We start from the raw sequence: 25,204 nt of genomic DNA, 5'->3' as shown, positions 1-25,204 counted from the left end.
ATTAATTACGGCCACTGAAATCCCACAAACGTTAAACTGAGGCTTGGTTTTCAGCGTTTAACTCAATTTATAATCAATTAAAACTCGATGACTCCGTTCTGTAGCTGTGGCCACTAAAACCCGTGGCCTTCCTCCAGCTCCACGCTGAGTAGAAATGTTACCTGTACATGCTAATTTGAGAGTTCCCACTGTGCAGGTGTCTTCAGGCAGGAATAATGCAGTCCCAGCCTGGTGCTGAGCAGAGTTAAGCTAGATTCATGCTCAACTGCGTGTCAGATAGCTTTGGAAACTCCCTTCCTCCACAGCTTTTAGATGTTGGATATGGCGTATCAGTGTCGCTCCTTTTATCTGCAACTTTCTGAAAGAGATGATCCCACATCCAACGCTCTGCTACTTTTCCTCCAGAGCTCTCGTTTCTTTGTTGCTCAGCCATTCGTAGCACAAATACAACCCAAACAACCCTTTGAGTTTGACCCCAAAACCAGATGAGAGGAAAAAAGTGTGTGCATGTATCTTTCAACAATATTGTGTATCCCTCCTCCTCCTCCTCTGCACTTCTTCATGACTTTTACCAAACACATTTGATTTCTGACCGGGCTGATCAGCATGTTTAAAGGAAATTACCTCAGTCTGCTCTGTCCATGCCTCAGCTTATCTTCAGAAAGCACATTAACATTCAAATATTTATTTTAGCTTGTCCTCCTGTTACTTACTGAACTATAATCTGGCACAAGTGACATTTGTCATCCCAAGCGATCAAAGCAATAATCAGGCCAGGCTCAAAAAGACAAATGCTGTGCTTTGGTCTTTGCAAATTTTTTTAAAACAGGGGGAGGGGTGGTGAAAAGTTTGAGATGTATTCCAAACAGGAAACCGATTAGATTGCAGCCCTACCCTTCAACACCGCGGCTCGTTCCTGATTTTGACTGGTTTTTTGGCCATTGATGAAATTACATTGTGCAGAAGTGAAAAACAAAAACAGTGGCTAACTTGAGGAATCTTTCAAATGATCAGATGTTTAACTTTTAGTTTTCCACTGTTAGAGCCAAGGGATTCCCAAAAAGTTGGGATGTTTTGTAACAATCAAATAAAAAACGGAAAACAGTGATCTCCAAATCTCTCGTTTATCTCACCGTCGTGCTGGCTGAAAATTAAACGCAGCTTTATAATGCTTTAAATCAGTTTTGGCCAACTCCAGGCCTCGAGAGCCGGTGTCCTGCAGGTTTTAGATCTCACCCTGGGTCTACACACCTGAATCACATGATTAGTTCATTACCAGGCCTCTGGAGAACTTCAGGACACATTGGCTGTGTCCCAATTCAGGGTCTGCAGCCTTAAAGGCCGCATTTTAAGGCCGATTACGTCACAGCGATGCGGCGAAGGCTGTCCCAATTCGAAGGCTGCTCGAAATGCGGCCCTCAAATGCGTCCTTCATTTCCCTAAATTTTAAGGACGCGGCGGTGTAGACTTCGTGGCCCAACATATCCCAGAATGCATAGCACGTGGGTGTGGATAATTTTGCCGGAAAAAACGGCGGATGAGGGGCGCCCGAAGAGTAAACTTAGTACTGAATAGTACTGAATATTATGTCACTTATTTATGTGCAAATGTTTAATAACGAAGAACATTAAAACATTACTGTTGGCCACATGTCGGCAAAGTTATGTGACATTAGTGACGTTTGTACTAACTTGGTTTTAAAGCCTTTACTTTAAAATATACACTGTTCAATAGCTGAGCTTAATCAGAGAATGATCAAAGCTCATGTAGAAACAAACAAATGAACAAAAGATTTTCTCCTTCATGTCTGTCAAACAAAGCTGTATGAAACCTTTCCAGCTGTTAGTATCATGGTTGCTAGGCAACCTGGGCAGCGCAACGGAGCCTAGACCGTCCCATTTCACAAGCCTCGCATTTCCGGCCTTAGCGGTCTTTAAGTATGCGGCCCTTGAGGATCGTTGAGGCTAGAGCTGGGCGATATATCGAGTTTTTAAAAAATATCGATATATTTTTATACGAGATATAAGATGTGACAATATCCTTTATATCGATATAGACTATGTTACTTGTGGAGCCGCAAGTTTGCCTCTCTTTCGTCCACTTTTGTCTTTAAGCAACATTACTCGGCCTCGCCTCTCCTTCACTGAACACAACTCCCCCTCCTCCCCCATCGCTTCACCTGCAGGAAGCGACAAGATGGACACGGCAAATCTCCGTTAACGAGTTACTGCGCATCGCCCCGTGCGTGGGGCTGGACGCCGTCAACGTGTTAGCTAGCTAACCACGCTAACGAGCTAACCACGCTAACGAGCTAACCACGCTAACGCCATGCAGCCCAGAGGCGCTGCACAGCCTAAAATCCTTTCATTTTCTCAAAAGTTGACAGCGCGCCGCATGTATGAATTCTGGTTGTGCTTGATGGCCGCGAACAGATTTTATGTGGTACACAGCGCTCAGCAATCTGTCAAAAAATGTTTTAGTACGACTTTGGTAAGCTACGGTGTTGCACCGCTTGATGGATTGTCAGAGCATTACGGCTACCGAGGAGCCTCGCGGAGTGATACGTACTGTGCTTCAACGTCATATTACCCTACTGTGTATAAGGACCATAAATGGCACCTGTTAAGAGACGTGGTTACGAAGAGGATTTCAAACTCAATGCTGTCAGTCACACAGTAGAAGTTGGGAACAGAGCAGCTATGAAATCTGTCTTTGTTACTATGCTCTGCATCTTTTAGTTTACATTTTGACTGCACAATTGTGAGCTTTTTGTTATGCACAAAAACAACATTGTTTTCTTTTATTTATGGAGCATTATTATTTAATAAATGCTCATAATTTATTTTTGAGTAAATTTTATGTACATCTATGCTCTATGTTAATAAAAGTGCCTGTGTGACATCTGGGACACAGCTTTGACTAAGAACTCTCTTTTTGTTCTTACTTTATGGCTTTAAAAAAAAAAAAAAAAAATCGAGATATATATCTTATATCGCCGTCCAGGTAAAAAATATCGAGATATGAATTTTGGGTCATATCGCCCAGCCCTAGTTGAGGCTGCGTACTTTAAGGCTGCAGACCCTGAATTGGGATACAGCCATTGAGGAAGTCATTTAGCCGTTTAAATAGCAGTCCTGGATCAAGGACACATCTAAAACCTGCAGGACACCAGCCCTCGAGGCCTGGAGTTGCCCACCCCTGCTTTAAACCCACGTCTTTTTCCTTCTGATGACCAGCAGGGGGCAGCAACTTTGGTCTTGCGGTATATAAATTCTACTGGAAAGTACTTTGTTTCCCTTAATTCATGACCTCAGTAAGCACTTTCCCGATGTGCTCACAGTCACACTCTTAAACTTCAACTCCTACATCGAACAGGACGTTTACTCATCAGTGTCTAGAAAAACAATAAAGGGTCTGCTTTAGGGTGGGGCCTACTTGTGGTTGAGAAATCAAATATTCCCCGTATTTGTGACGTCTCGTTTCAGAAAGCTACGGTGGCAAGACCCACAAAGTCAGCGCAAGTCCTCACAAACCACTTTGTCCACATTCATCTACAAAAGACAGCAATCAGTCTGTGCTTCTGTCTCCGGTTTGGCAGCATGTGGTCGAAAGTACATTTCTCTACAAGTAGAATAAAGCATATCTAACTGACAGGTAAAAATAAGTCAAATCTGGCTTTGGATAAGCATACTCTTAGTAGGAACAACTAAATGTTGGTGTTGATTTCTGTATAGTGAGCCCAAATCATGACTCACGCACAACCATATAGTTCATTTTTCTTAAGAAAGTCAAACTATACTGATCCTAATGGAAATTTTGACAGCAGGACATTTTGGTTGATAACATTTGTTGACATTAAGAGAAATGGAAAACCCCCGGCCTTACTCTCACAAAGAGATGATAAACAGCAGATGGAAAGGCCAAAGAGAGCAAGAGACACTGAAGTCGTAACAAGAGGAGAAAAATGAGAAAAGCAGGGAGATAAAGACAAAAAGAGGCGGAGCAGGGAAGATTAAGAGAGAAAGAATGAGCTAGGTAGGACATTGAGAGACAAACAGACTGATGGAAAAAAGTCAGCAGGAGGGAGGACGAGGAGGAATGAGAGGACAGCAGCTGGGAGACCTAAAAGACAAAAGAGGCAGAGAGAAAAGACTGAAGACAGTAAAATATGAGTTAAGACGGAAAGAAAAGTTAGGATAGAGAGACAGAGAAAAGGGAGGCTTAAGAGGAGTTCAGTGATCTTTCTCTAATCCTGAGCTGTATTTCATTTAGGCCTGATCTGACAGAAATGACACAGACAGAGAAGACGAAGGGAGAGCGGGGATAAAAATGGAAGGAAAAAAGCCACGCTGGCTAAATTAAAAGGAAGCACCAGTCTGCTGACTCCTCCACACCTCATGTCCTCTCCCCCTCCCTCCTCTACCTCCTTCCCCTTCTGGAAAAAAAAAGACAAAAAAACAAAAAACAAAGACTGAGTGTGTGATCTAAGGGATGAATGGGGCTGTGTAGCCTCTGTGCTGCAGGATCACCCATCATCCACACTTCAAACGCAGCCCACATTATCCAGACTCTCAGCTCTTGATGTCAGCAACAATCCTGATCCACTCCTACATACCCAAACCCTTCGACCTGCGCCCAGCTCGGCCACGGGGGCCGCAGGGAGGAGACACGTGAAGGGATGAAGGGAGATGTTTTCATTTGTCAGGTTTTCTGCTTTGAGATTAGACGGTGGCTGTTAGAGGTGAAGTGAATGAAACTGCACAAAGAACGCAATCAAGCAATACTTCTCCGCACTGGCTCTGGTGTGCACTGAAAAACCAGCTTAAATAATTACTCAAGCAGGAACGATCTGCTCTAAGGAGAAACTTTAGCTAGTAATCTTCTGTCCTTGTTGATTAAGACAGTACACCTTACTGCCCACTGGGGGCAGTACAGCTTTTGACAGCCCATTTGTGGCGTCTAGCATCTAGCCAAGTTTTCAAGAAGGGAGAGCCTTCAGTTTTCAGGCCCCTCTTCTGTGGAACCAGCTTCCAGTTTGGATTTGGGAGACAGACACTATCTCTACTTTTAAGATTAGGCTTAAAACTTTCCTTTTTGCTAAAGCATATAGTTAGAGCTGGACCAGGTGACCCTGAATCATCCCTTAGTTATGCTGCAATAGACGTAGGCTGCTGGGGGATTCCCATGATGCATTGAGTTCTTCTTTTCCAGTCACCTTTCTCACTCACTATGTGTTAACAGACCTCTCTGTATTGAATCATATCTGTTATTAATCTCTGTCTCTCTTCCACAGCATGTCTTTGTCCTGTCTTCCTTCTCTCACCCCAACCGGTCGCAGCAGATGGCCCCGCCCCTCCCTGAGCCTGGTTCTGCCGGAGGTTTCTTCCTGTTAAAAGGGAGTTTTTCCTTCCCACTGTTGCCAAAGTGCTTGCTCATAGGGGGTCATATGATTGTTGGGTTTTTCTCTGTATCTATGAAGCGCCTTGAGGCGACTTTTGTTGTGATTTGGCGCTATATAAATAAAATTGAATTGAATTGAATTGAATTGAATCCACCTTGACCCAGTACAACCAGCGGTCTTATTATCTGTGGTTTACATTCAGCAACCAGGTTTCTCTCAGAAACAGCGTTTCTATTCAGCAGACAGGTGCCATGTTTGCATGTTCGCACGGAGTGATGATTGCATTTAGAAACAAAGTATGACTATGACAAAGTGAGGAGGACTGCAATGATAACGTATGATAAAATCCAACAGCACAGCTGCAAACTACTGATCCCAGTCGGGCATGTTTTCAACACATCCGATAGAATTGTGAGTGTAGCAGCTGAGAGGGATTTCTGGATTCAACGCTCGGATGCTTTTAGTTGAAAGAATTATTAGTTTAATAGTCCAAGCTAACAGAACTGTACGGCCAGTGATAAAAGTCTGAGTGCAGCTTTTAATGCTAACCCTGATAGCATGCAATAGCCAAAAGATGACCATTGTTGCACAGAATCTCAAGAGCTGTAGAGTTTAGGCAAACTCTACAGCTCTTGAGATTCTGTAAATGAAACACTGAGAAACTATTGTTTGGATCACAGGCCACAGCAACTGGTCTGACGCAGTAATGCTGTTGTGATGATGCAGTCTTCTTCACTGCATTTAGCATAAATCATTTGTGTGAATGCGCTTTGATTGCTAGCTGCAGTGCAGAGATGCAATTACAGAGCTTGAAATACACATTTAATAAAATGAGGAATATGATAACAGACGGGGTTTAATGTGATCGAGTAAAGAAAAGTGCAGAGAGCAAAGCAGATTATTGATTTTTTTTGGATATTTTCTTTGCAAACAGGGCTACTTCATATGTTGCCAATCATATTATTTATATAGAACATCACAGATAAAAATTGCCTTTGTTTGAATTTTTTTTCTGCAAGCTGGACACTGCTGCATATTTACTCTTTGCTTCTACTCATGTTAAAGCATGCCTGGACCAGACTGTTGGCTAAATGCCTCGTATGGAAAAAAGGCAGCTCTGGTGTAAAAGTCCTTCTCTGCAGTGCTATGAGGTAATAAGGCTCGATGCCAGTGCTGCCCTGAAGAAATAACCAGCCGGCCGAGGCAATAAATAGAGTGAGAGATTCTCGCTGACACGGGTGGGCTGGGCAAGCCCATTAAAACGTGACCTCCACCGACCTTGGAGGAGCTGAGGCTGAGCATACGCCCACTCAACCACCTGCTTCTTCTCCTCCTCCCCCAGACACAAAAATGGGTGTGAGTGAGGAGGGGGGGAAATATCCCAGAAGGCAAAATGAAGCCAACTTGTTTATATTTGATAAGTTTCCTCATAAATGTGGACTTTAAATTATATTTTGCACAAACCCCATTAAAAGATGTCTCTGGTTTGAGCGTGCATGTAGAAAAACTATAGAGTCTGACTTTTTAAAGAAATGTGTGTGCAAGAGAGCAATGTCTGAATGAACTGCTGGGCTCAGTGCTGCAGGCTCGACAGCTTTTTTGCTGCTTTCATGACTTTTTTTGCAGCAACAAAAAAATATATGATATAATAAAGTCTCTGGCGATCAATTATTTATTATTATTTATAATAATTTATTCATTTGTTTGTTTAAATGGCCCTTTTTTATTTCAACTATAACACAAACCAGATCTGCTCCAGATCCCAATTATGTGATGTAACTTTGCCATAAATGCCACTCAAGACTCCACAGACCTTTGGCCACATGCACTAACCCTGTGAGCTCTGTCAGCTGCTGCGCTTCCATCCAAATGAGCAAGTGATCAAGTGACATTCTACAAAGTCTGTCAAATAAAAATGCTAATTTTCCTTTTTATCAGCTCCTGTTATGGAGATGTACTCAGCAGGACGTGACGAAATGAGATGATTAAACAGGTATCAGCAAATGCGCTTGCTGCCTCGCACCTGCATTAAAAGATATTTAAAGAACGTCGCTGTTCAAACACTAGCATTTGTTTAGAGTTTCTGAAAGTAGAGTGGGAGGAAGCTATCAGGCCCCTCTCCTGTGGAAGCAGGCTTCAATTTGGATTCGGGAGACAGACGCCCTCTCTAGTTTAGGATTAGGCTTTGAACTTTCCTTTTTGATAAGGATTATACTTCGAGCTGGATCGTGTAACCATGGATCCTCCCTTAGTGTATCACAGGAGGTCCTGCAGGAGTCTGAGCCGCTTGCAGTAAAACTGAGTGTGTTCGCCTTTCTCGCCCCCAGAATCCACAAACAACCACAAGAAAAACACTTTTTATAACTTGAACAATGCAAAAGGAGTAAAAATCATCTCATTTCAGACAGATGATGAAAAATGTATGCAGGCTCGCTCTCTTTGTTTCCTTTCATAAGGGTTGGATCCGATGCCTGGACTGGACAACAAATCGCCTGTCACGATTTGAAGCATTCGACCAAACAACAAATGATCTGCTAAGGACTGCATGTAATAAATGCTGTAGCGTAGCTAGTGTACTCCCCTTCTCCAGCACAGAACATTATCTTTATTGATACTGGTGCCAGTAAAGATTTATTCAAACCAAAACAGTCATCTAGTAGAAATCTCCTAAACAGTAGCAAGCAAACAGGCCTAAACACCGGACCAGCCGACGCTGCGTCACTTTTGTTTCCACTGTTATGAACAATCTCAAACCGTCCGTGATGTTTAGCGTCCGCCTCCCTCTGCCTCGACCGTGCTCTCTCATAAACACAACAGATGTTCGCATTGAAAGTGACGGGCCCTTTCAACAGTGCGCGCGCCATGTTTTCCATATTTTGAATAAATATCTTTGATCAAAGAGATGTTCTGTCAATTTTGTCCCCGCTTCGATATTTTCCAAAACAGTCTGCAATTTCACATCACAAGAGCAGGATGAATAAATCATCCACACTGAGTGAATCCACACTGTCAGAATATCCCCACATGAACTGCGCGACTCTTTGATGGATGAGGAGGAACGCGCCGGTGGCCGGCCGCGGCTGTCTCAGCAGCACAGCCGAGGAGAAAAGCTCTGTATGTATGTTAGAAACTGAGCGATGCTTCGTGTGCGTATTGGTTTGGATGAGCATCAAACATCCTAAATGTCAGATTACAGCCACGGGAATGTTTAGCCAAGTGTTGTCGTTGCCACACCGATGAATCAGCCTTCTGTGTTTTACATGTACCCAAACCGTCTGCTCATCTGGTGGGAAACATTTATAAACTTTCTATGGATGCAATCAGAGACCGAGACACCAAATCAAAGGTGGGGCTGGTGGGGAATCTCTGCTCAGATCCCTTTCTGCGTTTGTGCGTCGTCAGTCTAAGATGTTCAAAGAACTTTAACTTCTGACATGCAGTTCAGCTTCTTGTTTTCATGTTCTGTGAGGAAAAATGGCTGAAACACGTTAGGATTTGTTATCAGGAACTCCTGTTTTCTTAGGCTACGTCCACACTGCAGGCGAAAGCGCATCAAATCCGATTTGATCTTTGATCTTGACAACATTAGAACATTACCTTTGATTTAGACACCAGAGCCGCCGCTCCGCTCTTTCCACTTTCACTCAAGACTTTGCCAGAAATGCAATTTGAATTGACCCAAGATTGAGGAAGTCTGTTGCTTTTGAGAAATTATATCAAAGTAAATCATTTTTATTTTAAAAGTGACCTGGAAGGCAAGACCCAGGGTTTGGTCTTTTGCAATGACGGTTTAGTTGCTTTAGTTATTCAATGAAAAGTTAAATTCCACAGTCTCATAAGAGTAATTCTTAGTTGGATTTGAAGGTCGATGGTGTTAATTAATCAAGGCCTCAGACTAAAGTAGCACCTAAGATGTTATTTAATGAATGTCATTGCCATAAGAACCTGATGAATAACACTAAAACTCAGTTGTTTTGCTTGTTTTTTTCCCCTGGTGTTGTTATTTTCTGTTATTGTGTCTATGGCGTATACTCTCATTTTTTTTATTAAAGTCAGCATCTGTTTTGTACAAGAGACAAAGATTTTGTGTAAGATGATCTGTATGCCCATCACTACACCAAAACTTCCTCCCTAAAACTTTTTTAAGCATTATCTTCAAACTGCATTTCAAATCATGGAATTGTGATTACCAGAAACAAACAAACTGTGCGTGTGGTGTCAGATCCAGACACGCCTGGTCTGGGTGGGACTCCTGCTAAAACTCCAGTGACACAGCATTAAAGGTCGAGGAAGGGAGGAGGTTGAGACAGTGAAATGACGTAACAGCCAGAGGCGAGCAGCACGTTCTGCCTTTGCCTGCCTGCTAAACGGTAGCTGTCATCTCCTGTCAGGCTGACGGCGGCAGACGAGACGGCTTCCCTTTGCCTCCTCGGGCCAGAAGACGCACATCATCTCCGATCACAGCTGGCTGCTGTGACGGGCTGCTGCCGCAGCCATCTCACCAGAGAGACTGACTGCTAACTGCTGCTGCACGCACACGCACATGCACACGCGCTGCCTGATTTCATATTCTGCACCACACTGCTGCTGCTGAGGTAGCTTAGCTTGTACTGACTCACTGAAAGCATATCATGGGCTGTCCACGGAGAACACTGAGGGCCTGAAATAAACATTAGACTGTTTGCTTCGTCCTCTTGTGCCTCTGTGTTTCACTGATGCCATCGCCTGTCTGTCTGTCTGTCTGTCTGCCAGCCATCCAATTGTGTCCTCCCCTCCTCTGAGGGCCTGTGTCCATCCGGCCATATGTCCGTCAAGCTCTACTGTACCGCCCCAGGCACTGCAAACACTCAGGCCTGACCAGCTGTCACGGCAGCAGAGAGGAAAACGTTCACAGTGAGCCAATGGGACGAGTTTGTGAATGGATTATCTGCATATATTAGCAATAAGCCATCATTAATTAAAGGGACAACTCGCTTCACTCTTGCTGATCAGCAGCAGATGATGGCCACAGGTTTGCACTGCTGCTGACTGAACAATAGCCGTCCATTAAATGTATTCAGCAGGTGCTGAGATTAAACTACTCCACCTCATCTCCCCTCCCACACTTTATATGGAAGACCCACATGTTAAAGCCATTTAACATTTTTGTTAAATGATGCAATCAGACTGTGTGCTGACATCATCTATAACAAAGTGAGGTTTTAAACTCCTACTTCTGTTCATCCAGATGTTAATATTGCCACTTTGTTTTGTGCAACTTCACACACACATCAACTCTTTAACTAAACAACTGACGCTGTGGCTTGTTTGCAGGGGAACATTATCTGCACTTATCTGCCGACTTTCTGTAATTAGATTGGTCTCTCCATTGATCCCCCCCCCATGTTGTGCTTTTTAATCAGGCCAGGGTTTTTCTGTGTGGAGTTTGCATGTTCTCCCCGTGTTTGCGTGGGTTCTCTCCGGGTACTCCGGCTTCCTCCCACCGTCCAAAGACATGCAGCTTGTGGGGATAGGTTAATTGGATAATCCAAATTACCACTAGGTGTGAATGTGTGAGTGAATGTGAGTGCGAATGGTTGTCTGTTCCTGTGTGTTGGCCCTGCGACAGACTGGCGACCTGTCCAGGGTGTACCCCGCCTCTCGCCCTATGACAGCTGGGATAGGCTCCAGCGCCCCCCGCGACCCTGAAAAGGATAAGCGGAAGCGAATGGATGGATGGATGGATCACAGCAGTGCTGCATTTAGGTTTTTGTTGATTATCAGCAGTCATATTAAGCCCTGACTTGGAATACCTGATTCAAATTTCCCTGCAGGGCTAACTCTTTTTTTTCTGTTGATCATTGAGCACCGTCTCTATCGACCATCGCGATACTGTGATATCGGCCATGATTTTGGACTTTGCATGGCTTTTTGTTGGTTGTTTTCTGGAGGAGGGGGGGGGGACTTGTTCAGACTACGTTTGGTCAAGAGTATGGCTAGCAACCTTCAATGAAAGAATGCACAGGTGCAAGAAAACTACATACCTGCCAATTAGTGTTAGGTAACAGACTAATAAAATAAAAATCTAGCCAACTATAAAACGACTAATGTGCCTGAGCTTTTGTGCAGTTCTTTGTTTCTCAGGTGTAACTGTTGTTTTTACCTGCTTAGTGATGAATGATACAAGCAAGTAACCAGTATCGACTGATAGGGTATCCAGGCAGACTGGTAATTAGGGCTCATACTAAATAGCCAGACTCTCTCTCTGTATGTCATACCTCTCTATCTGAGAAAAGAAAAAAAACAGTGCTGTCATGTTTTAATTGTGAGATAAATCAATCATTACTTGGGTTGTTAGAAGGTCCTGTGTGTGTGTGTGTGTGTGTGTGTGTGTGTGTGTGTGTGTGTGTGTGTGTGTGTGTGTGTGTGTGTGTCAGCTTTTCCAACAACAACTCGCTTTAACTACTGAAATCTGTCCTTCACAAGACATTTGGTCACAGATTCATCTTTCCACACTTTGTCTTCTTTCAAAGTTTGACCCATTTTCAGCAAATGTGGTGCGAATCCTTCCAGTATTCAAACGCAGTTTCCTTTGTTTCACAAATTCTTTTTTTTAAATCTTTGATAATACAGAAAATGTGCATAAATGTTTTTGGGAAATGTTCTTTTTTTCATTCCTAACCAGAAACGGTTAGGGGGAAAACACTTAAGATGAAGCTCTCTCGATCGACGTTGGGAACACTTGTAGCTGCTGGGATCAAACCGGCGACCTCGTGGTTTGAAGGGCTGCCTCTCTGCTCATTAGCACAGCAACAACACAACACAAAGGAGCTCGCAGAGCTTTTTTCCACTTTACCACCTCAGCAGTCAGATGTGAAAGCGTGCTGATGCTGAAACTGATGAGACTTTGCATTTCCTTTCATCCCTGAACAACTCCTCTGTGGACGGGGAAGAGATGAGACAGATGCTGCTCATTTAAAAGACTGTAATTGACTCAGCAGAGCTGCTGTCAGAGCAGAGATCTGTCGGAGAGCTTCCACTGCGCCCTGAAGTGCTCAGAGCCACGATTTACTGCAGCGATTGCTGTTAGTGCAGACGATGGATGCTAGAAAATGTTTCAGGAGAACAAGTTCTTATCTGGGGAGCGATGTTGGTTTCCTTAAACAGCCTAACATCCCAAAAATGGGCTGTGAAATAAAGTTAGGTCTTTGAAATGAAATGGATTCTTAAAAGTGCAAAAGGCCCTGCTAAAATCTAGAGTTTCGCTCGCTTCAAACAGCTCTCTCCCCAGACGTTTGCAGGCAATAAAAACAGCAGAGTGGTTTGACAAGAGCTGTTCTCACCGAGGTAGTTAAGGTCAGGGCACACGTCATTGATTGAACTAAGTGCTCCGCTGAAAACAGTGTGCCTCAATCAATGCTGCCTCTAATGGTGCAGGTCAGAGTTCCCCGAAGACCTCGGCTACGGGCGAATGTGACAAAGTCATCGGGGGGTGCTGGAGTCACGTTCCTTCTTCCGGCGCGTTTGCTGGTCAGCCAGGCTGCTCTCGGGCTCACTTTGTCCTCGGATAGCACAAGTTAATGAAAATGCCATAACTCCGACAGACTGTCAGTGACGGAGAGGGGTGAAACAAGAGGAGAGGCAGAATGGAGTTTAACTAGGAAGGCTGCCACCTCCCTTTCAGTAACACAAATGGATGGAGCACTCATACTCTCTCAGAAGGAAACTCTGTTGTTTGCACGAGCTCATGATTGCACATGATTAATGAGAACTTTTACATCAGGGAGTTTAAACATACTCCTATAGTGAATCTTTTTACTTTTACTTGAGTAACGGTCCCAAACACTTGTTTCATCGCTTTGAAAAACAGTTATTCAACACGAACCCATTTGCAGGCTCTTGTGCTGTGCTACTGTTCATGTAATAAAGTACATCAGTAAGGCACAGCGCCAATTTTCCACACAATTCATTTCTGCCAATTATTATGATGTCCTGCAGTTCCCGCTGCCAAACCACTGAAAGAAAAAGTCCTGGAAACTCCCCTGAGGTCAGGCACTCGTTGTAAGGTTCTTTAAGAGAGGCTCCGACTTTGTCCTTTATTCTCACCCCCCCCCAGAGAGCTCTACCGCACTGGCCTGTAGGTTAAATACCCAAGAATAAGAATTGTAGCCTGTATTGTATTTGTGTGAATAGATCAGAGCAAGACAGTTTAGCCAGCTGAAGATTTATTTTTCTACCTTTTCATTCTTTGAGATGTCTGGGAAAAGCTTAAAAACCTCAGATTTCTTTCTTAGGGCTCGACAAAACTCTGAATGTATTTTCTCTGTAAGTAGGCGGGCTTTTTTGCTATATGTACTGATTTTAAAGGTGACCTATGATGATAACTTCCAGCTCTCTGTTTTCATGGTATGGTTTTTACAAGAGTAGCTTTACAAAATAATCCTATAATAAGACATTTCAGCTTCTCTCTCCCTTTAAGCCATTTTTCTTTTGACTGGCTGTCACGCCAAACACAAACGGTAGGTGGGCGGGGCTTCTGTGCTCACAGCCAGAGCTGTATGGCTGAGATGACCCCTCTGACATCATACAGTAGCAGAAAATTTAGAGCCTCAGCTTTTGGCTTATGCTGTGAGTTACACACTGTCGATATATTGAATCACTGAAAACCGAAGTGGGATTTTAAAAACTAACAAGGAAAAAAAGAATAATTTGCCAATGCAATGCTGGTAAGTACACAATCAAACCCAAGTGTGCTCTGTATCTCCATCTACCTTAAAACTAAAAAGATCAACTGGTGACTTTGTTCCAGACCATCTGCATTTTCTTTTTACTTTGTTTCCTTTGCCGTTTCCCTTTTCCCGAGTGAATCCAAAATTACACCCTTTCACTTCCTCCAGTGCCCTGCCCTCCACTAACAATGTCCACAAAACCTACACACATACACACTGGAGTGTGCAGATGAAAGGCTCGGTCCTAATGACAAGGTACCCTGTCCACTTAATACTTCAAAGATTGAGGTTCTGCAGCGGAGGGAGGGGGAAGGGGGTCCACAACGCTCATGCAGCCCCTCCTGTATCCACCCCAATTAGCCAAAGCCTCAGATGAACCAGGACCAGCCTGCATTCACTGAACCTCTGTGTGTGTCCACCTCCAAGTAACAGGCCTCCAAACAAAAAACAAAAAGCTACATGATGGAGAGCCTTCAGCTAACACAGTCATTACGTCACATTTGTGTATTAAGTTTACACACAGCAGTCACACATACATCTACACCGTGTCAAACATTGGCAAACACCCGAAACCCAGAAATCATGATGTTTTTCCCCCTCCCTTTCGCTGTATCTCAATGGCATCACAAAATTATACTAATTAGACTAATTACAGACTAAAAGCATGACAGGTCGCTTTCAGGCAGTATTTTTAAATCCAACAGCAGCACAGTAAACATGGTGGAGGTTAAGTTTATTTTGTTTTTGCAAATCACGTGATTAAATAAGGTCACCTGTGGAAGCAGAAACGGGGACAGAAAACGCACAAACAGCACAGATTTTGGTGTGGATCTTGTGTAAGAGTCAAATCAAGTCTGAAAACCGCTGCCACAAATGATGGTTCGTAACACTGTTAAAGTATTTAAACCTCCAGAGTAACCCGAAAGAAGGACACAGACCCCAGGGACTGAACGCCTCCCCTGTAATCACACAGCTCCCCGCTGAGGTCAGCCTCCACTCCCACCAGCCAACCATTAAACCCTTCAATCATGCCCCATTTTTCATTTTTAATGGCAACTTTGTCATTCATGGCCACATCCGATGGGCCTCGCGACAATAATCGAGTAAGATGACTCAAGCTAACGTCACTCTATAACAAAGCCAATAAAGACGGAGACACATTTACAATTAACATAAGAACTTATGATTCAGAGCGCTGTAATTCACTGCAGTTGTGGCTTTTCTCACTCTGAACCTCACCACGGTCGCACAATTTCCCCACGATAGGATGACATCAGTGGGATTATTGGGGACGTCTTCATCAGGTTAATGGCTGGTTTGACCCAAGCCATGGAGACCTTCTCATGAACCACAAATATTCAGATTGTGTTCATGTGTTTAAGGTGATCATCTTGATGCATCACAGCCACACAGGCACTTCATTTACATTTTAGACATGTAGTGGAGTCTTCTCCACATTCCTGAAAATGGGCCATGTTTCACAAAAGCTTGTGGAACCAACCGTGGACGAAATTCTTAGAAAATGTTCATCTTTTTGTTAATTAATCTTCTCCATTAACCATGAAAAAGCCTGAACCATGAAATAGCTGCCAGAAAATTATATTTTCATGAAAATAGAGTTCATGCCCTGAACCTTCTGAAAAGTCACAAGAATTAAATATATTTTTCTTACATGAACTTTAATTTGTAACATATTTGCTACATCAAGCATTCTTCCACTTTTTTGCAATTTATTGCTTAAAGAATGTATTGTGAAAAAATAAAAATGGAGAATCTTACTGATGTAGAAGTCTCAAAACAAACTAATGAAAAGTGTTGACATTATTTTGTTCAAGCTGAGATATTAGCTCTCTAAAGTTACTTATATCTACCAACACAGAGAACTGCTGACTGTACAATAAGCCTACTCTTCAGTCTAACAGTACAGATGGTGTTGATGCTCCGTCAATGCTCCAATTAAGCCCAGATGGAAAAACATCTGAAAAACATGAGTTTTGTGCAGATGTTCATCCGTCAGATATCTCAAACTTCAGACTTGAATGCTATCGTGCTAACATGATTAGCTTTTAAAGTGGCAGACGTGCGATCTTCATGAATCTTGCACGTAAACCTGCATCCTGTGATTTAATGGCTACTTAAGTGGAGTTTGCACTGAATAAAAATGGAACATGTTCCAAATCATTATTCATGAATAATCATAATTATTCAGTTCATTTATCCGAGATGAGTGTGTCCTAAGAGGGAGGAAGACAGTGTTACTGACAGACTAAGAGATAAGCACATCCACCATGGAATTGGTTCTAAATGCAGCATTTTGCACTTTAGCCAGCACCACGTTAGTTTTACTGGAGGCAGAATTAATCATATTTGGTTGAGTGTAAAGTGCTAACTTATCTGCTAATGCTAGCAACCTTGCTCTTCAATCCACTTTCTCACTCAGTATGTGTTAATAAACCTCTCTGCACTGAATCGTAATTGTTATTAATCTCTGGCTCTCTTCCACAGCATGTCTTTTGTCCTGTCTTCCTTCTCTCACCCCAATCGGTCGGAGCAGATGGCCCCGCCCCTCCCTGAGCCTGGTTCTGCTGGAGGTTTCTTCCTGTTAAAAGGGAGTTTTTCCTTCCCACTCTTGCCAAAGTGCTTGCTCATAGGGGGTCATATGACTGTTGGGTTTTTCTCTGTGTTTATTATTGTAGGGCCTACCTTACAATATAAAACGCCTGACACTCACATTTGTAAATTAGTGCTAAAACTTAAAATAATTCACTACCCAAAACTGGAGTGCAAAGTTCAATACAAGAATAATTCAAGAAGATATTTCTAACCTATAGCACACACATGTCAGAGGTCCAGTTCAGTGACTCCAGAGTTGCAGTGGCAGCCAGCTCCATAGAATAGAATAGCCCTTTATTGTCAATGTACATCTACAACTAAATTATCCAGTAACCAGATGATGATTTATAAAAAGAAAATCATGTCCTGCATGGTTGTTATGACACAAGAAACTATCCATAGAGGCCAACCAACTCTTCAGAGCTGTAAAGTTGGGTATTTTAACTCTAGGGACTGACTGTCTCAAGTGTGAGTTAGTGGAGCTGCAGTTTTTGGCACTTCGTTTGTTCGGCCGTGGAGGTTCCCACTTGGTGTTCCCATCTTTACAATCTAAAACTGTATTTGCCTTGCTGACTTTAATGTTTCATTTAAAAGGAAAGTCCACTGTAAAATTTAACACTCCCCTTTGCCCGAGAAGCTTTTTATCCAGCTAGATTGTTTCGTGCCGAGTTGTCCAGTTTTGGAGAAAAGCACAACAAGCCTCTCTCATGCCGATTGTAGTTTGGTAGTAAGAAACTACACAAAAATACACAACAAGGCTTATGGATTTTTCCCCAACAGGGTTGAAATTTCTGGAAAGACTTATAGTGCTTCTGAGTTCTTAGTGCCTCAAGGCAAAGACCATTTAGTTTCATTATATTTGAGAGAAGATCGACATGTCAATATCTCCCAAACCAGTCAAAACAGTCTAGATGGACAATTTGGGCCAAGTAGTTCAAGCCAAGTAAGTTTTGTTTTGTTTCTTTTTAAGAGCAGTATTTGATTCCCTTAACTATTATATTAAGCATTATGGCCAACCGCATTCTTTTTTACCGTTTTCAGTTTTCACTGTACTTTTGGCTGCTCCTTTAATTCCTCCTCATCAGGATGGATCTGTTGATTGGGTACAGATTTTACACTGGATGGACTGGATGGCATTCCTAATGTAACCCTCCCATTTATCCAGGCCAGACAGACACTAGGAGTGCAATAGTTTGTGACCCATGAGGCTGGGTTTGTGTCCCGTCCCACTCTTGAATCGGGGCTCTTTTACATCCAAGGTGAATTTACTTGCTACTCCATCACTGAGCCAAGTTGTACGTTTTCAAAATAAAACATAATTTACACATTTATTTTGCTTTTCCTACTATATCAAGCCACTGTTCCAAAACAAAGGTGAATATAAAGCCATGGTTTTTTAATGTGTTACAACCCTTTGGTCAATCCCTATTCTTGACAATATGAATCACAGACAGTTGGCTATCCTCTTTGGCCCCACCAAACCTGACATTTAAAGGGTACTTGGTCTTAAGTGCCTTTCAGGGAAATAAATGTAAAAATTTAAGAGCATTTGTCGAGAAAAAGTCTCAGAAATGACTTTTAAAGGGGACCTAGGTCAATATTTATGGCTTCTGCTGAGACTCAAACCTTCTGACCTTTAAGGTGCATGATGTTCTCTGAACATAAAGCCACGTCATAACCTCTCTTACCCCCCTCAATCAATCAAAACACTTCACCTTCCACTCTTAGCCTCTCATGACTCCCCCGTCTTCACATTCAGAGCTGTAAAAACAGGCTTTTACATCAGAACAGATGCAGCATCATGGCACCATTACACTGCATCCATCAACACCTCTGTGCACCCAGCTAAGAAGGGGTGGGGGTGCAGTGCATCCTACTCGTGTAATTAAGTAATTACACACAATGTATGATGGATTCCTGTAATGGTTTATTTTTGAAACTGTTAATAAGTCAAATTAACTGAGGGTGTAATCAGCTGTATTATCTGTTGGCTCTTTTTTCATGAATACTGGAGAACACTCGAGTAGTTTAGTTTTAATTCTATTTAATTTTATTTATATAGCATTAGATCACAACAACAGTTGCAACGAGGTTTATATTGTAAAATAAAGACGCTACAATGATCGAGAGAAAACCCCAACAATCAAATGATCTCCTTTGAAGAAGCACTTGGCAAGAGTGGGAAGGAAAAACTCCCTTTTAACAGGTAGAGACCTCCAGCAGAACCAGGCTTTTACATGTAAAAGACTTTATAACACAGACAAGTTTTATAAAGACTTTATCATTTCTAAACAGAAGCTGCAAAAATAAACTGGTGGCCACTGTATGAAACTATTTCACCAACAGATTCAAGTATTCATGCTGAACTAAAGGTGGAAAAGTGTTCGTGTCACCGACAAAAAGTTCAGTTTGGAGTATACATGCTTTATTTTTATGTCCTTTAGGTTTTCTATGTTCATTTCTATTGTGCCTAGGTTGCCATTAACCTGTGTTAACAACCCCTGTATTAAATCTCCCTCACCTTCATGTTTTCATGTCTGCGTGTCTTGTGTTGTCAAGTTCTTGTTGTCATGCCATTATGTTTCCTGTTTTATTTTGAAGAGGTCTTGTGTTCCTGTGTTCAGTGTGTTCGGTTTTACCCCCCACCCGTGGCGTCGTTATGTTCATTCTTATCAGCCATTTCCCCGGGTGTTTCCACTTCCTCTGATCACCTCATGTGTGCATTTAGTCTGTGTGTTTCCAGTCATTCGTGTTCAGGTCGTCTGCTAAGTTCACCTCATGTTTCCAGGTATTCACGTATTCTTGTCAGGTTTCCATGTTTAGGGTTTTTTCACGTTACTTTCTAGTTTCCTCCCAGTTTAGGGTTTTGTTTAGCGTTGTCATTGATTTTGTCTTTTGTTTTGTACTTATTCATCATCCACTATAAATATATCGTTATTTGTTATGTTAAAAGTTATGTTAAAAGTTATGTTAAAAGTTATGTTAAAAGTTATTGCTTTGCGTGTCTGCACTTGGGTCCCCTTCCTCACTCCATACAGTCTGCCTCAGCCAGACTGTGACAATGCAGATGATGACTAGAAGTGTCAGAAAAGACCAGGAGACTAACTTGGCTCAATATCGCTTGTAAAAAAATAAACAAATAAGAAAAAAAAAAAATAACAGGCATGGCTCATAAATGAAAATCTGGAGTGCAAAATTATCCAAATAAACATGTTTAAATGTCGTTTCTGGAGAGAAATGGTTCAAAGTCCCTCAAATAAACAAAAAACTACAACAACATGAACATTTTTGATCTACAGTGTCCTCGAGGGTTCAGACTAGGGCTGGGCGATATGACCCAAAATTCATATCTCGATATTTTTTACCTGGACGGCGATATAAGATATATATCTCGATTTTTTTTTTTAAGCCATAAAGTAAGAACAAAAAGAGAGTTCTTAGTCAAAGCTGTGTCCCAGATGTCACACAGGGACTTTTATTAACATAGAGCATAGATGTACATAAAATTTACTCAAAAATAAATTATGAGCATTTATTAAATAATCACGCTCCATAAATAAAAGAAAACAATGTTGTTTTTGTGCATAACAAAAAGCTCACAATTGTGCAGTCAAAATGTAAACTAAAAGACGCTGAGCATAGTAACAAAGACAGATTTCACAGCTGCTCTGTTCCCAACTTCTACTGTGTGACTGACAGCATTGAGTTTGAAATCCTCTTCGTAACCACGTCTCTTAACAGGTGCCATTTATGGTCCTTATACACAGTAGGGTAATATTACGTTGAAGCACAGTACGTATCACTCCGCGAGGCTCCTCGGTAGCCGTAATGCTCTGACAATCCATCAAGCGGTGCAGCACCGTAGCTTAGCAAAGTCGTACTAAAACATTTTTTGACAGATTGCTGAGCGCTGTGTACCACATAAAATCTGTTCGCGGCCATCAAGCACAACCAGAATTCATACATAAGGCGCGCTGTCAACTTTTGAGAAAATGAAAGGATTTTAGGCTGTGCAGCGCCTCTGGGCTGCATGGCGTTAGCGTGGTTAGCTCGTTAGCGTGGTTAGCTAGCTAACACGTTGACGGCGTCCAGCCCCACGCACGGGGCGATGCGCAGTAACTCGTTAACGGAGATTTGCCGTGTCCATCTTGTCGCTTCCTGCAGGTGAAGCGATGGGGGAGGAGGGGGAGTTGTGTTCAGTGAAGGAGAGGCGAGGCCGAGTAATGTTGCGTAAAGACAAAAGTGGACGAAAGAGAGGCAAACTTGCGGCTCCACAAGTAACATAGACTATATCGATATAAAGGATATTGCCACATCTTATATCTCGTATAAAAATATATCGATATTTTTTAAAAACTCAATATATCGCCCAGCTCTAGTTCAGACATGTAGCAAACATCCTCCCACACATTCGAAAAGAAAAGGTAACGCAGAACAGGAGACATTACAAACACAGCACAGCCTATTTCATTCATAGAGCCCAGTTAATTACTGCAATTAAACCTGAGAGAGCATCCTTTAACATGATTATGGATTATTATGGTGATACTGAACGTACGAGACACAGTCAAGGATGAATGATATAGCTGCAGCACTTGGAATCAGATCATTCTCAAGGGTACGCCTGCTTTTATAAAGACGTTTAGTGAGGCAGACGATATAAGGCCTGACGTCTCGTCTTAAACGCACCGCCGTCTTCAAATTGCTTTTTAAACTACTGTTTGCACAGTCAGGGTTTATTAAGCTTGGACCATTTTTATGGCACATTAAATGCAACAGTGTAACGAGGCAGGAACAAATAAGGTTAAAGAAAATAAATCTAAAATATTGGTCACATACGAAACTTGACACGACAAACAAATGAGATTATAACAGAAATCAGCAATAGTCTCATTTCCGATGTTGCAAATAAAGAAAAAGGATGGAGCTATTCCAAGCTGACAAATGACTTGTACTTACCGTTCTCCTTCTCGTCTGTGACACAGCTGCTGATGGACTCTGAGAGGCCCAGTGTGGCTGATGAGGGCATCGATCCCAGGAGGAACGCCAGCGATGGGGCTTTTCGCTGTGGGAAGTCCCCGTCCTCCTCTTGCTCCTGGTTCCCCTCCTCGTCTTCTGGTCTCTTCTGCTCCAGTTTTATCAGAGCCTCCACTGTGAGCTCGTTAAGGTCTTTGCCAAAGTGCTTGGCCACAGCTCGAAGCTCATCTTCGTCTTCTGGTTCCTCGTCTTCCACCAGCTTCGATGACATGGTGAGAATGTTGTTTTCGTCATCATTTTCCAAATCTGTGGAGCAGGACAAACGGGGATGTGTCATTCATTTATGACTTTGTGTGCAAAGTCTTTATGCTAAGCTAGGCTACATAAACCAAGAGCAACTCAAAGGTCAGGCCTCAGCAAGTTAAATGTTACAGTTCATGACATTACAATTAGAAAAAAGAACAAATGAATATGGCTCGTTTAAAAGGGTTTCTACTAAGTTCCTCCTTTTTGTTCAAAATGTGTCAAAAACAAAACACGATTGTGAAACATGCTACTTTCTCACTTGCAATTGTTTCCATCTTGGGTGCACAGGGTTCCCAATAGTAGCTAGCAAAGAGTGGCAACTGTGTTTCCTCCATGCAGCGAGGTTACCTGGTGGTGCTGGATTATTATATCTAAACTGTGAAGATGAAATTTAAACAACTGGTCTGAGGTTTGACAAAATGCAAATACTAACAAAATGCAAAATTACAACTGCAACCTAAAAATCCAGCTAGCAAATAGCCTGCCATGTTTCTTGCATATACTATAGTACTATAAACGTCTCCAAACTGATAGCTTTTAGCGTTTCCTGAAATTTGAACCACTTTTCTTTGAATATATTTTGTTAAGTTTAATATTTTGATGTTGTCTCGTCATTGGTCAGTTTGAAATAACAGGACGTCGGCTTTTCCGTTTAACTGAAAAGGTTGCAAAAAAAAATGAGATAATTGGACCATAAACAACACGCTGAAAGTATAAAGCTTTTTAAACACATTAAGCTTTTAACTTTTGTCACCATGTTTATTAAAATGTAAACACACAAACGTGTCTGGACAAGGCGACTGAAACAACCATTCATGTGTGTCAGCTTAACAGCATATAGGGATGCAGTTATAATGCTATAATGGCCGGCAGGTGACTTGTTTAATTCTCAGGCTACGTCCACACGTACACGGGTATTTTTGAAAACTGAGATTTTCCATTTTCGTTTTAAAAAATAATCCCGTCCACACGTAAAGGCAGAAATGAAGGAAAACACTGCTAGGAACATGCCAAAGCAACAGGTGGCGATATATTCCTAACCGTGCAGAAATGTTGGCCAATCAGAAGTCTAGAAGCCTCGGTGGGAAAAAACAAACAAAGATGGGGCATAGAAGCAGAACTAGGGATGGGTACCGGTATCCGGTGCCATCATGGCACCGGTTCTGACATAAACGGTAGTAACCAGACCGAAAAGCAGCGCACATTTCGGTGCTTTATTTCGGTGCTTTTTTTCCTGAGCTGTGATACACTTTCTTCTTCCTTACATTTGTATTGGCGGTTGGCAAACAACTGAAAGGTGCATTACCGCCACCAACTGGTATGGAATGATACACTTTAGATTCTAGCCAATCATTTTACGTTTCCGAGGATAGTAGGCGGGCCCAGGTACGTACGTTCTTTTAGAGCAGAGCTACAGATTAAAAATGCCCAAGGCAAAGCGGTCAAAGTCTGGCTGTACTTCACAGCAAAAGATGCAAACTCAGCAGCTGCAACAAGTGCTTTAAGCTGATACTGTGATACTGTCAAAGGAGGTAACACCTCAAATCTGATGAAACACCTGGCGACGCATAGTGTTTTTTTTTAAAGCCGAGAAATGCGCCGTATTTGATAGCTTGCTGTGAGACCTCACACCGAGCACATCTACTGCGGGTGTGGTGCCTGTTATCGGACCCGGAATTAGCAACATCCCCCAAAAACCCGAAGAGGAGAGTCCTGGCCCCTAGCCCTGCCAGTGTAGCAGAAATGATGAGGATGATGATGCAGCAGCAGCCGTTCTTCTCTGCGTGAGTAGCTTAATGTTGTTCGTGTGTAATTTACGTTGAGTAGGCTAACCACGTTATTACATTAATGCATGTAAGGTGAACAGCAAACACCATCATAGCTACATGCGGCTGTCTTCTTGTTTGATGGCAGATACTCCCTTCACCCTGGACAAAAAGGCTAAAATGACCAAAGAAAAAGTGGAAAACAGTTAAACATGAGAGGTTTTTGGACAAAGTTTGTGTTTTTTCCATTGTTTAAGCTGCTTCCAGCCAAGAGTGATACCATATATGCCCCATAGCTGCAGAAAAGGCTAACATTGTTATCTTTTTACAAAAAAACAGCTGAATATGAGAGGTTTTTGGACCAATTTTGTGTTCTCCATTCTTTAAGAACCGGTTTGAGCACCGTTTAAGCACCGGCACCGTTTCAAAAGTACCGGTTTGGCACCGGTATCGGATAAAACCTAAACGATACCCATCCCTAAGCAGAACAGAGTCGTATGTGTGGAGGGACAGTAACTGTGTGTGTATATGTAAGCATTTAAACACTGCAGAGACAATTAACAGTAATAGTATTGTAGAAATTTATTTCACTGAAACAATAACGCAGCGCACAGTGTGACGTCAAAAAATGCGCACACCTTTGACGCTGCGTTTTCTGCGTTCTCTCCGTTTTTCTCGTCCACACGTAAATGCAAAAACGGAGTTTTCAAAAAAATCCACCCTGGCCGGAGTTTTTAAAAATCTCCGTTTTCAGTGACCAAAAACGCCGTTTACGTGTGGACGAAAGGTGCAAACGCATAGAAAAATCTGCGTTTTCAAAAATACCCGGGTACGTGTGGACGTAGCCTCAGACTCACAATAAAAAAACATCTGTCCTTGAAAAAAATTCCCACTTTTACTTTGCTTCATTTTATGTAGTTCGGAACTCCTGAGTATTCCCTGAAGACTAATAAGACTGCATAACTGTACACCATAATTAGAGTTTTCAAATTAAACATAATTTAGTGAGAAAAAAAAAAAACAAACCCACATTTTCCAGCACACTGAAAGCAGCCACAGCAGTTAAAGGGTCAAGATACTGATCTAAAATCCCACAAGTGCAGGGAATTTATTCGGCTTCCCGAGTCGCAGAAAATGGAATGGTGATAAATATTCATATTCTGACAAAGTAATTGGGATCATAGTTGTGGCTGTCCTGCTACCTAATTAAAATGTGTCCTTTAATCAGCCATAATTAAAATGTCCCCTCACAGGCTTGAGACCTCAAATCGGGAAATCAACTCGGTCTGAGAAGAAACGAACTGCTGCCGGATTTGAAAGCGTCACGGCAGCTGGAAGAACAACATGCCTGAAATCAGTGACAGACCTGCGACTCCCCCGCTGCGTAGAAACAGAGGGATACCGGGGCGTGTTTGTGTGCGAGGAAGAAAGAC

The 25,204-nt window shown here is 42.4% G+C and overlaps 1 protein-coding gene across 2 annotated transcripts in view; it reads right to left on the bottom strand.

The window, feature by feature from the left end:
* The window catches only part of LOC146496687 (transcription factor IIIB 90 kDa subunit-like), a 147,570-nt gene that overhangs the window by 67,420 nt on the left and 54,946 nt on the right, over positions 1-25,204 (bottom strand). For both annotated transcript variants that reach the window (XM_085144319.1, XM_085144320.1), the window contains one exon: positions 21,682-22,005. In XM_085144319.1, the coding sequence (XP_085000445.1) occupies positions 21,682-22,005 (324 nt within the window). The remainder of the gene's footprint in view (positions 1-21,681; positions 22,006-25,204) is intronic.

The sequence above is a fragment of the Neolamprologus multifasciatus genome, chromosome 19 (genome assembly GCF_963576455.1).
Source record: "Neolamprologus multifasciatus chromosome 19, fNeoMul1.2, whole genome shotgun sequence".
Classification (NCBI taxonomy): Eukaryota; Metazoa; Chordata; class Actinopteri; order Cichliformes; family Cichlidae; genus Neolamprologus; species Neolamprologus multifasciatus.
This window is presented reverse-complemented; position numbering and strand designations above follow the sequence as displayed.